Genomic DNA, 13,674 nt, shown 5'->3' on the forward strand with positions numbered 1-13,674 from the left:
CCGGCTAGTTTTTTTTTTTGTACTTTTTAGTAGAGACGGGGTTTCACCGGGTTTGCCAGGATGCTCTCGATCTCCTGACCTTGTGATCCGCCCGTCTCGGCCTCCCAAAGTGCTGGGATTACAGGCTTGAGCCACCGTGCCCGGCCAAAACAAGACATTTTTAATAAGAATATTGGATTCTCATTCATGCAATTAATTTAGATACAGCTTTTCAAAAAAATCTCTCACCTGCTGATGAAAATAATAAGCTATTAATTGTTCTTTGAAAAATGTTCAAGTTCTGCTTTTCTCCCATATTTTAAGTCCTTTCCTTTTCTGTGTCAAGACCTAATCACCATTAATATTTTGGTGAATATTTCTGTAAATGTTCTCTACACCATTACTTATGGTGTACTTATGGTGGCAATAGTAGTAGCAAGAGTAGTGATAATACAAAAAAATGCATCAGCCTGTCCTTTCCTTTTTGAATTTTCACGTACCACTGTATACTTTCATGTCAGTGTGTGTAGACCTATCTCTTGTGTAAGAGCTAGAAAGTGTTACAGCATATGTGTGCACAGATTATTTAACTGGTTTCCTTTTGGTGGACATTTAGGTTTCCCGTTTCAAAGTTTTGCTGCAATAAGTGTCTTATAGGTGTATTTTTATGACTCTGAGAGCGTGAAACAGTCTTATTTCAGAGCATTAATACTTCACAATTTTTCATTAATCTACATCCTCTTTTGCATTTTTATCATCATATTGTCACATTGCTGCTATTGCTAAAATAGAGAAATTCATAAAATAGTAATATTCCTACTTATTTATAATCATGCTGGATTTTTATACATTTTAAATCCTTTTTTATGTCAACCATTGTTTCATTGACAGATGAATTTAAAGGTCATTCTTTACTACAAGCAGCCAGAGAAGCAGACTTAGCTAAAGTTAAAAAAACACTTGCTCTGGAAATCATTAATTTCAAACAACCACAGTCTCATGAAACTGCACTGGTAAGATTTTATTGTTAACCTGTTCCCTGGGTCTGAAATAATGTAGGCACAAAATATGATTTTCATTTCAGAAACCTTAAAGTAACTTTAGTATCTGAAATGCCAGGAATCTGCATTTTAATTTTGGTTGCATTGATTTTTAAACTTAGTTTGGGGGATGATTCTTTTCATGGGTGAGAGAATTGACATTTGCTCAACCTCGATTTGGAAATTGTTTTACCTTTGTCTTCCCAACCTCATTATAACAAATCCACTTTTGCGGCCAGTGCTTTCATAAAATACAAGATACAATTTTCCAATAGAATTTTTTTCCTTGTGTTTGCTAGATAAATACTAGATTTCCTTCTGTAGAAGATTAAAGTATATTTTCAGATACTTGCATTATCTTTTTGAGTAATTGTATTCAAAGTACTGATTATATTCATGGTAGAAAATTGGCAAGATCATGAATTTTTTGTTTGATACTATGCAAGTTATTCTTAAAACTATCCATGTTTTCTTCAAATGCACTTTCAGAAAGATTTATTTTCTTTGTCATTGACACATTAAGGCTCAGCTAGAGAGTGGTTAGTGATTGCTCCTAAATTCAGAATTTAAGCATATGTGATGCCTGCATCACACACCTTAAGTACACCTAATTAATATTCTTACATATATGTGACACAAGAGGTCAAACCTTAGTCAGTATCTGCATAAAACAACATTAAAAGGTTGACCAAACCAAAATAGGCTAACTATAGATACACTTAAATACATGTCTCTCGAAGTAGGGTTGAGATAGATTGAAGCTACACAGTATTATGCTAGGAGATATTCAGACCAACGGAATAAACCTGACCCACTTTTTTTGAGTATTCATTTTATTTAGTTGTAAGTAGTTTTTTATTTTTAAATTTTAATACAAATATTAAAATGAAGCAGAATAAAAAAGTTGTAAAAATATTATGGTAAAACATAAAATTTCTGAGAATATTTCTTTCTCTAAACCTCTTCAGTTATATCATTTTCTTGCTTATCCTTGGGCATATAAACTTCTCCTGTAGTGGTGGGAGTACCTCTGTAGAAGACCTTGAGAAATACTGACTTGTGTGGCTGGTAGCCTAATGAAAGATTGAGTAACTTAGTTATAGATTTCTGCAGCTTTGAAGAGGCATATGTATTATGATGCTTTCCATGGAATATATAGTGAATATTTATTTATTGGCTAAGCCAAAAGAAATAAGATCTCTCTTAATGTTTAACTAAGAGCATAATTTCACCTTGGTTTGAACGCTTATGTTTTGTATTTCCACTATACATAGAAAGAATACAGATCATCTCTGTGATGTAAAACATATACATATGTTCTGATACACTGAGATAACAGTGTTTTAATGGTCAGCAGATGCTGTTCAATTCCAAGAGCTACTGTACATATAGAAGTGTATTTTATTAACTTGGTTTTGTTTACCTTATAGCACTGTGCTGTGGCCTCTCTGCATCCCAAACGAAAACAAGTGACAGAATTGTTACTTAGAAAAGGAGCAAATGTTAATGAAAAAAATAAAGAGTAAGTATAATTGCAGAAAGAGTTGTTCAGTTTCTAAAAAGGAAATGCAATAAAAGAGAGACAATTACCTTTCCTTTTCTCTTTTCTGTAGTTTCATGACTCCCCTGCATGTTGCAGCAGAGAGAGCCCATAATGATGTCATGGAAGTTCTGCATAAGCATGGCGCCAAGGTGAGGCACACACCTGAGCAGAGTGCCCGACTCTGCACTGAGCAGCCAGCTGCTCTTAACACTGCTTCTCTCTCTCCGATTTTTCTGAAGAAACTAATTTTATAAAGGACTATTAGTTTGTACTTAAATTCATAGATTCTCCTATAAAGCTGATTTAAATCTTGTTTCTAATAAAAAGTTACCTGTTTCTTGATCCTTTAATGTCACCCTTCTATAAAGCAATAAAATGTAGCTACAGTCATTTGAAATAGATTTAAACTTTACACTATTTTCAGTTAATACCATATTGATATATTTTGATAGTCACCATTTGAATAATCATTTATCAGAAAATAAATTTTGTAAATGATAGCATCAGAATAGCTCTACTTATTCTAACAAACATTTGTGGCCGGGCGTGGTGGCTCGTGCCTGTAATCCCAGCACTTTGGGAGGCCGAGGCAGGTGGATCACGAGATCAGGAGATAAGACCATCCTGGCTAACATGGTGAAACCCCATCTTTACTAAAAATACAAAAACTTAGCTGGGCGTGGTGGCAGGCACCTGTAGTCCCGGCTGTTTGGGAGGCTGAGGGAGTTGAATGGCATGAACCCGGGAGGCAGAGCTTGCAGTGAGCCGAGATCGGGCCACTGCACTCCAGCCTGGGCAACAGAGCGAGACTCCATCTCAAAAAAAAAAAAAAAATTGTATGCTTTCAAATTTGTAATGATAATTTTCTCACCCTCTACACTAAAGAAATATGACATATTTAATAATTTTTATTGGCATTTTCTGAATGGTATAGTCTGAAACTTTGTCAAGCACTTAAGAGAGGAAAGAAGCAAACTGGTTGTTTTTTAGAGGTGACTTGAAATTGTAGATTTTTTCATGCTCAAGAATGTATATTTCAAAACTGTAGTCTCCAAGGTAGGGTACAGACTCCCTGTGGAGCATACAAGATGCCCTATTGGAAAAATCCTAGCATTTCAATTTATAATATTTTTATTTAAGAATAAGGAAATTAATATTTACCATTATTGAATACAAAGATGATGCCAGCACTCTCACTAGATCCATGTGTCAGCCAGTCTGACTCATGTCAGATATCAAGGGTTCCTGAAGAAGAGTGGGACTTGTTAGTATCCAGGGACTGACAGTGGCAAACTCACTCATTTGTTCCCTTTCAGCATATTTTGGCATAGTGGACTTTACATGTGTCCAAATGAGTTGAATTTATGGATATTATCCTAAATGGTAGAACTTTTATAAATATCATACTTGATCAGAGAAGTGACCCTGACAAGGGACACAGGGAGTGTGACCCTGACACGGTTTTGTAGCATAAAAAGGTGGTCTGGTTATCTTGTGAAGTAGTATTTTAAGGCGTTGTCATAGTTGTGCTCTTTTTAATGAAAATAAAAGGGTTCAAAATTTGCGAATAGTTCTCTGAGGACAAATGACCATGACTTGTATATGGATACCCTTTAAAAATGAAACATAATCAGATCCTTAAAGGTAAAAGTTGCACACTTTAGGTGAATGATAAAGTAACTGCTTTTTAAAAACAAACTTTAAAAAATGAAGAGAACATTTTGAAAATAGATTTTTAGAAAATGTTCACTGTTCTGTGATTTTGCTGAAAAATGATATAAATGAATCACCCACCTGTCATATCTACATAATTTTAAAAACACAAAAACAGAATTTTCTAACCTGTTCAAAAGTCTTCCTTAATTTGGGTTTAGGGTAGATTTTGAATCTTTCAAAACATTGTAAGGCAACATTTCCTAATAACTTTGCAAGAACATCAGTAAAGATGGAATTTTACTACAGAATTTCAATGAAAACCTTAGCATAATTAGTAAATTACATTAAAAATAAGCATTGTGATTGAGTAGGCATAGTTAATAATGCATTTATTTCATTGGCTCCATATATCTGTATGAAATCTTTTCAACTAATACAGCCATTCAAACTAATTATCAAAAATGAACTTAGAGCCATGTGTGGTGGCCCGTAATCACTCCTGTAATCCCAGAGCTTTAGGAGGCAAAGGCAGGAGGATTCCTTGAGGCCAGGACTTCGACACCAACCTAGGCAACATAGCAAGACACTATCTCTACAACGAAGTAAAAAATTAGCCAGTTGTGGTGGTGTGCACCTATAGTCCTAGCCACTCGGGAGGCTGAGGCAGGAGGATCACTTGATCCCAGGAGTTTGAGGCTGCAGTGAGATATGATCATACCACTGCACTTCAGCCTGGGCAACAGAGCAAGACTCTGTCTCTAAAGAAAAGAAAAATAAAATGAACCTAAAATTAAACCCTCAAATTCCTAATATCACAATTTTTATAATTTTTTTTTAATGTTTAAACTATAGTCAGTGGGTATTTTCTAGCATTAGTAATTAAAATATGTTTTGGACTGGCGCCATAGCCTATGCCTTAATCCCAGCACTTTGGGAGGCCGAGGCAGGAGGATCGCTTGAGCCCAGGATTTTGAGACCAGCTGGGCAACATAGGCCGACCCTCTCTCTACAAATAATAAAAAAAAATTAGCCAAATGTGGTGGCGCATGCCTGTAGTCTCAGCCACTCAGGAGGCTGAGGTGGGAAAATCACTTGAGCCTAGGAGGTCGAGGCTGCAGTGAGCTGTGATCATGCCACTACAGTCTAGCCTGGGTGACAAAGCAGTACTGTATCTCAAAAAATAATAATCATAAAATCTTTTTAAATTTTTAATTACTTCATCTCTTTCTCATCCTTCATAAATTCTCTTTGTATAAGTTTTATAATAGTGTAGCACTTCTTGGTTATAATTTACAAAGAAATTCATATACATATATTAAGTGTTCTCAAAACTTTTTTACCTGGAGGGTGTGTGATTTAAAAATCTGGATATCACTGCTTTGTTTTTAATTTATGAAATCAAGACAAAGTGAGATAAAAGGGAACAGAGTTCTACAGATGTATTACCTATTTTGTAGGTACGACTACTGCATTATTATGTAAGTAACATCTTGTTGCTCTTTCAAGCAGAAAATACTAAGCTAAGTGAACTTTCTGCTGCACTTAACGAGTTCTGTACATTTATCATTGACCTGTTTTTGTAAATATCTAATGACATTTATAATGCTCCTGAAAAATTTGGAATAATGCCTTTCATTTTGGGAAAATAGTATCTATTTATCGTCTCCCATCAGGCATTTTATTTTATAAAGGTTCAGTGAAAAATAACATTATTTTATGACTTGTTCTAGTCAGCCTTTCTCTAGGTCTGTGGTTCTCACTCTTTCTTTGCCCTTCATGTGCACAATGCATTTTCATCAGTAACATCTTAGTTCATCAGTAGGGCATGAACAATTGTGAACAGCCCTGTCAATGATGTAGAAGAACTTCTAGACTTGTGTGTTCACCCTGTTCTTTCCACTATAGTTCAGCTACATTGATAACACTTGCTAGTGGGCACTTAAAAAAGAGGAAAGGTATATTTAATCAGAGTTATGAACCCATAGATATCAATTGCTATCAGTAGATATCAAATGCCATAACAACTCCTATTTACTTTTTCCACCATCCCAAGGCAGGATGTTGGTCCTCATGGTTGGTGTATCTGGTGATTAATGTGTTTGTAAAAAACTGCCTGTAAGAAACTCATTTGGCTATTGTTGGGCTCCCATTTTTGCTTGTATAGTATTTCTTTCTGAGGAAATCATGGTTTCTGTATGATTTTCAGGTAACTCATGGTTTCCATCTGATTCTAGAAGCACCTTCTGAACAAGCAGCACCAGTTTTTAATTAGGATTCAGCCGTCTTCCACTGCTTTTGCCACCCTGCTGCCTTCCCCTACTCCTGATAAGTCAATTTCTCAGGCAAGGCAGAAGAATTTGGGATGAAGACCTAATTACCATTAAGTAATTTGTCTTACTTTGACAGAACTTAGTAATATTTTTATAAATCAAAGCATTCTTTTGCCCAAAGCCTGATAATACATACAAACTTCAGGTTTGCTGTTAAACTAAATGTATGCCATACGTAACCTAGACAAGCATGCTTTTGAGTTTAGAATCCTCCACTTTCTAGTTTTATGGCCTTGGACTAAATTTCCCTGAGTCTCAATTGACTAATCAGTGATATGTGAAGCAACCTCCCTACAGGTTTGTTTTTTTTTTAATCAAATGAGCGTATGTATATAAATATGTAGTATAGTGCTTAACACACAGATAATGTTTTGGTTATTTGTGAATATGAGCAATTTTTTCCACATTTGTCTTTTCAAACATGTATATACTGTGTACTTCCCTTTAATTATCTAAATTTTGTAAGACACATATCTAATCCCTTCATAATTGGGTTTGATCCACTAACTCAATAAATACTGGCATGCAAAATAATCAAGACTGTACTAGACACTGTGGGAAAAACCAGTTTGAAAGTTAATGCAGTTACCAAACTTGACTTCAGTCCCGAATCAATTTAGCAGCATTAGTAATGAAGAAGGAAGAGAAAGATAAAAGCCACTTATGAAGGAATAATTGTATTACCTGGAAATGAATTGGGTGTTAGAGTGGACTTTGAACATGGTGGTGCAATTAATGGAAGTAAGAAAGCTACAGAGAAACACTGGTTTCCTATGCCATGATAATGATTTTCTACTTGAAGTTGATATTATAGAAAGACATTTAATAAAACCAGCAGTTGGAAAGACAACATTAGAGTATAAAAGAGTTTAAGATTAGAAAGATCTACTGATAATTGACATAGTGATTCTATATTTTGGGAGTGAGTAGGGTCCCTGGTAGAGAAAGCATGGAAAGAAGAGAGTTAAGGAAAGATCATTTGAGGATTGCCCATGTTTATGGAGCAGTGGTGGGAAGAGAAAGCTCAAGTTCTGTCACACTGTCTGTGGAGTACAGGGGGAGTATGAAGAAGCAGCAGGTGACCAGTGCCATAGAGAGAAATCAAGGCAGACTGGGGCATTTACTTAGACAGTTTTTATATGAGGGCTTTGGTAGCTTTTGAAGGAGAAATTCTAGCGAGATAGAGGTAGAGATGTATATCAGGGTCTTGGCAATAAACTGCACACTTAAAGTGGGCAATTTGATTCAAGTTTAATAAAGGAATTATATACAAACGTGGGCAAGGTTCAAGGAAAGCAGCAAGGAATGAGGTTGTACTAGCAGCAAAGGGGGAGGTGTGATCATCTCTGGTCTGAAGGTACAAGGGAAAGGAGGTTCTTGGCACTGGAAGATGGTAGCTATATGGAAAAGGCCACCTGGCAGCACCTGTAGCCTTTGATCATAGGATGTATCTAATCTTATTCTTCAGTGTCCTGCTGTCCTCTGTCTCCTCCCAGTGCCCCCCATCTCCTCCCAGTGCCCCCCATCTCCTCCCAGTGCCCATGGCCAAATTCATCAAAACAGTGAAGACCAAAAGAGTCTGTTGATGTGGTTCATAGAAGTGATTTTTCTCAGGACCCAGAGCAAGGTGGAGGATGGCTGTGGCTCTAGAGGGGGAAGGGGGCAATATTCAGCAAAACATTAGAAAACAAATTGCTAGTAAGGAAAGGAGAGTTATAAGAACATTTGAGCATTAACCAATTCATCTGAAAAATCCTCATTTACTAGGAGTAAACTTTTGTACCTTAAAAAAAATCAATAATTTATTATCCTCTGCTTTTTGGGAGTACTATAGAGTCTAAATAGGAAAGACATGAAGATTTTTATCCTCCATGTAGCAATTTTTTCTTTATTATGGTTAGTCTGCCCTAGCATTCTGCATTCTATCACTAGTGAATTGTCTGCTCTCATTATTAAGAAAACTTATGCCCCAACTGCATATGGTATTCAAGAAGTTTAATTCATAAATGCATTTTTTCATATATAAAGCAGGGCTATTTTGTCATTATGTGTATCTGTTAAATACGTGAAACATGAAGGAATTTTTTGACAGTTCATGTTCGTGTGTGTTAATTTGACAGATTTATTTACATTGTGTTTAAGAAGATATTGTGACATAATAATTGACATGTAATAGGCTTATTTCTCACATTTAGAAGCAATCACGAGTCTTTGCTCACTTGGGGAGATGTGTCAGCCCATTATAAGAGTTTTATTAATGCTTTTCTAGAGGTAGATTGATAAGTAGATTATTAGCCCAAAGACGTTAAAGTACTTTTAAAGATACTGTAGATCTTAAGTATCTTTTACAATGCAAATAATATCTGAGGTTTCATCATACCAAAATAAAGTCCAAAGGGGCAAGTGTCCCAGAGACATTTTAGTTCTCAGTAACAAACCAACTCAATCTAGATTAAACACAAATGGAAATCTATTTTATACTAATATAAATGTATATTAATATAAATATGTTTATTACTTCTGTGAGAAACCCATATGGTTATCTCCCAGAAATAATATGTAAGAATTGTAGCTGAGATTCACAAAAGACCAGAACAAGGAATTTAGAAACTGTTAGGTACATTGGCTGCAATTCTCTATGCCTCTCTCTCCCTGTTTCTCCCTCTTTCCCCACTTCTGTGTCTCTGTCGCTCCCTGTCTCTGTCTCTCTCTCTCTGAGGTTGCATGGTTTCTTTTCTCTGCCAGTGTTTGTTCATCTGCTTCATTCTTCTTTCTGCAGACTGGATTTTTCTGTATTATTTCTCTGTGGCCTAAATGTGGTCTTTTACAACCCATACTTTATGTGTCCTTGGCTTAGAAGTATACCACCTGCAGCTGATAGGGTCTGTCCCGTCTCGGGGATGAAAAAGGGATAATTATGAATAAGACTCACTGTTGAGTAAGGGCATTTATTGGATTGGCACCCTCTAGTCTAATCAGTTTTGCTCAGTTTCTTATTTCTTAAGGCATGTGAGCAAGATTAGTACCCCTTGAAACAAGCAAAGATAACCTATGGTATTATAATATATATATATATGTAAATCTTTTCAGGGAATTTGATTGTTTCTTTTAAATTTCCACACGAATGTTTACAAATAGTACACCCAAGTTCAGCTAGCAAATCGAAATCTAGTTCCATACTCTGTAGTGAGTTCACAACACATTAAAGGATTAAAAAGCATTTCAAGTAAAATACTGATTACTATGTCAGTATTCTGTTTAACAATTAAAATTGTGTTCATTTGTCTCTTTCATTCCTCACAGGAAGTGCTTTAACTATACATACCACCGATGATAATGATGAATACTTGTAAAACACCTGTAGAAACATTAGGATCAATTTAAATTATATTTTGATTACAGATAAAACAAATTCATTTTCAATATTAAGCAATTCTATAAACACTGGCATTTACCCTTCTTCCTCAATTTCCAGTGAAGGAGGAATGCATTTTGGTTAGATAGAGAACATTTTAGTAGTTCCTAATGTTTGTTCAATGTACGGAACAGTATGTCAGAAGTAGTATTTTTTATCACCAGAAGTTATTAATTTGTTGCTCTTGTGAGTCATTCACTTACAACCATTTTCAAATATCTGTTTATACAAGGCATGGTACTTACTGCTAGGAGGATATATAAAGTTTGAATTTGATCAATATCCTTCTCTTAAGGAACTTAAAATCTAACAGTTGTCTGATATAGTCTATTTGACTACTATATGAACTGGAATGTAGTATATATAGTAAGAGAAGTAGAGATCGATTTACATTCAGAGGAATAAACAGTTATTTCTATTGGTGGTGGCAGCCTGGGGAAGATTGGAGAAATTTCATGAAGAAAATAGAATTTCAGCTAGGAATGTTCAGGAATTAAATACATAAATATATATAGACAAAATACAAACAATACGTTTTCAGTAAGGACTGAAAATCGGGGAAGTAAAGAGGTTTGTTTATTAAACAGTCAGAAGTCATGATTAGTTAGTCCAAAAGGTACAGAAAATGGAAACAATGAAAAGCAAGATCTTCGTATTCTCAGTTGGAGAGTTTGGACTTGGTTCTCATAATACTTGGAGAACCTGTCATTTGTTCTTCTATCACAGATATATTAATACCTGTTAATTTTTTTATTTGTTCACTTTTACTTTCAATGTGTCATGGTTTGGGGGAAAAAATGCAATGTCACTCTAGCTAAAGAATACAGACTGTTTTCAACTCTCAGCTTACTTGAAATCGCTTTTAGGTTGAGACAAACACATGTTCACAGTTAAAGGTGTAAGTACAGATGTCACAGAACAGTTTGTGATTAATTACCAAATGAGTGATGTAGACAATGATAGCTTTAAGTTTGGGAGAAGTGACCTCAGGATTAGCTGTTTGAGACTAGGCTGTTGACACTGAGTAGAATATTGAAGGATTCCCCTCAGCCATTTTCTTGTGGTCTGCTTGCTGGTTTCCAGAACTGTTGTGGCATTTTTTGAATCATAATTTCATGTCCTAAACATTTTGGGCCAAATGTCATTGTGATTTTATATAGTTTTACTCAGTTATTCATCTTCTGGGAAGTCATTTTTGCTACTCAGATAGAAATAAAAATACATACACTAAGGTTGCAGTCTCTAGATACAAGAAAAAGTGGGAATATGTTTTGCCTCCAGAACTGCCAGACATCCATTATTCTGACTCCTGAATGGATAGGTCAAGCCAGTCTTAAGCATTTAATTACCACAGTTGAGGTATAACATTAAATGTAGCAGTCTCTTTATTTGAGACAGTTTCTGTAACCTGGTGAAAATAATCACTTTAGTGCTGAACATAAAGTATTTTTGGTGACATCAAATCATGTTCCCATGCTTTAACAAGCTGGATTGGGAGTTCCCATAACTATAATAGAATAAGTTAGTATGTTTCTTACCCAGTTTCCAGAAAAATGTTGATGATTTGAATGTTCACAATTTTAGGTTTTTCTTCTGTGCTGAAGAAGTAACAAAGAAATCAAAACTCCAGTTAGTTTGGCAGCTTGTGTTTTCCACTGATAAATGCTAAAGGCTGTGCTTTTTTGTTGCTGTGTATCAGCAGTCATTTTTCTTCTGGCAAATGTGAGAGTTGAATATATTAGTATTTCATGGGAGTTTTGTGAAAGACCATCAACAATTTATATGAACCCTTTCCTGAGTAAGTACAACAGCCTTACTGGTAGTGATGAAAGATGCGACAGGGGGACCAGTTGTCTAATACCCTTTCTTTTCTTAATCTTGTATTTGATGGGTGTACACAAATGCTTTAAATAATCAATCAGCATATAATTGAGAATTTACTGTGTACCTTTAGCAAGACCTTTCTAGAGGACCCGGAAAGTCTGTCTGTAACATGCACTTATATTCTCAATAACCTTAGTTTAACTCAAACAAAAACTACCCCAGTATTAAATTTTATAAGACAGTTAAGTGCTAAATTGACATAGATGTTCAGAAAAGGAGTAATCAAAGTCTTCAAGAAATCAAGGAAGACTTCTTGGAGATGAGGAGACTTACACTGGATCTCAGAAGCCAGAAAGGCAGAAAGAAGGGTTTCTCTGAAAAGAGCAGCAAGCACATGAACATGGACTTTGGTCTGACTGGAGTAGAGGGTGCTGATTAGGGTCTGCTGGAAGATAAGATGAGTCAGGTTTGACCAGGTTAAGAACATGATCCCAGTGTTTCACATTGTCTTAAGCAGTCTCACAATTAGCTAAATGATTCTTCTTCCTGTGTGTAACTCTTCAAAGCTTTAAAAAGTAGTGTTTGAATCCTCAAATCATTTTTTTGATTAAATGTGCTTGTAATTCAGTTAAGATAGTATAATTAGCTTTATTATCTAAATTAGAAAAGAAATATAATCAACTACTTTGAGAGTCTTCGCTTACATATTCTGTTGTCTTTATATTCTGGGGAAAAGTTTGGTAAAATCTGTTCATTCAGAAGAATTTGGTGAGCGTCTTCATTGTGGCAAGCAGTAAATACCAGACCAGAGTTGCTCCCTCCATAGACCTTACAGTCTAGTAGTTGAAGGGAGTAGCAGGAAATGAGAAATAGTCAGAAAAATGGTCATTCAGGGAAGAGACAGTATGTTGTAATTTTCAGTAAGGTGATCAGGGAAGGGTAACTAAAAAGAAGATAGTTCTTCAGAATCAGTGAGCAAAAGTTAATATCTATGAGACTTTTTAAAAGCTTTGAAAGTTGATTGTTTTCATACGAATGTATTTTCTAAGATGTAAAAGGAAACTAAACTAGATGCTCAATTCCATGTGCCCACCGAATGGTTTTTCAGATGAATGCACTGGACACCCTTGGTCAGACTGCTTTGCATAGAGCCGCCCTAGCAGGCCACCTGCAGACCTGCCGCCTTCTGCTGAGTTACGGCTCTGACCCCTCCATCATCTCCTTACAAGGCTTCACAGCAGCACAGATGGGCAATGAAGCAGTGCAGCAGATTCTGAGTGGTGAGTTAAAATTGACCAACAGGGCTTTTTATGTTTTCCATTCCTGCTGAAATACACAGACAAACTTTGCAGTGTTTACTTTGCCTGTAGTTTTTCTAATGCCTTTTCTTGCAATTTAGCCTGTGGCCTTCCCCATCTCCCTTTTTAGGTAGGGTAAGGTAGATGTCATGGGAAGGAAGCAAATACAGCTTTTAATTTTTTTAGGTTTAAATTGAAAACCTGACTCATGAGTGTTCTGATCAAAGATGACTTAAAACTCATATAAACAGTGTGGAATTATGGTAGCTATAAAATCTATCAAATAGAGAAAATTATAAATCATTCATATGGTAATGACATTTAATTAATTGTTCTTACCTGTGTAATGTTCTGACATACTTTTAAAATTCTTCATGACACTATTATAAAATTATCTTTTCTTTTTCTGGCCTTAATATATTTATAGGCCTGGCGTGGTGGCTCACGCCTGTAATCCCAGCACTTTGAGAGGCCAAGGCGGGCAGATCACGAGGTCAGGAGATCAAGACCGTCCTGGCCAACATGATGAAACCCTGTCTCTACTAAAAATAGAAAAATTAGCTGGGCATGGTGGCACATGCCTGTAGCC

At 35.7% G+C, this 13,674-nt stretch overlaps 1 protein-coding gene across 2 annotated transcripts in view; it reads left to right on the forward strand.

Moving 5' to 3' along the window:
* TNKS (tankyrase, TRF1-interacting ankyrin-related ADP-ribose polymerase) overlaps positions 1-13,674 on the forward strand; it is a 236,701-nt gene that overhangs the window by 161,513 nt on the left and 61,514 nt on the right. For both annotated transcript variants that reach the window (XM_011970733.1, XM_011970734.1), the window contains exons 9-12: positions 871-992; positions 2,450-2,541; positions 2,633-2,711; positions 12,896-13,067. In XM_011970733.1, the coding sequence (XP_011826123.1) occupies positions 871-992; positions 2,450-2,541; positions 2,633-2,711; positions 12,896-13,067 (465 nt within the window). The remainder of the gene's footprint in view (positions 1-870; positions 993-2,449; positions 2,542-2,632; positions 2,712-12,895; positions 13,068-13,674) is intronic.

Source organism: Mandrillus leucophaeus, unplaced genomic scaffold, assembly GCF_000951045.1.
Source record: "Mandrillus leucophaeus isolate KB7577 unplaced genomic scaffold, Mleu.le_1.0 Scaffold97, whole genome shotgun sequence".
Taxonomy (NCBI): Eukaryota; Metazoa; Chordata; class Mammalia; order Primates; family Cercopithecidae; genus Mandrillus; species Mandrillus leucophaeus.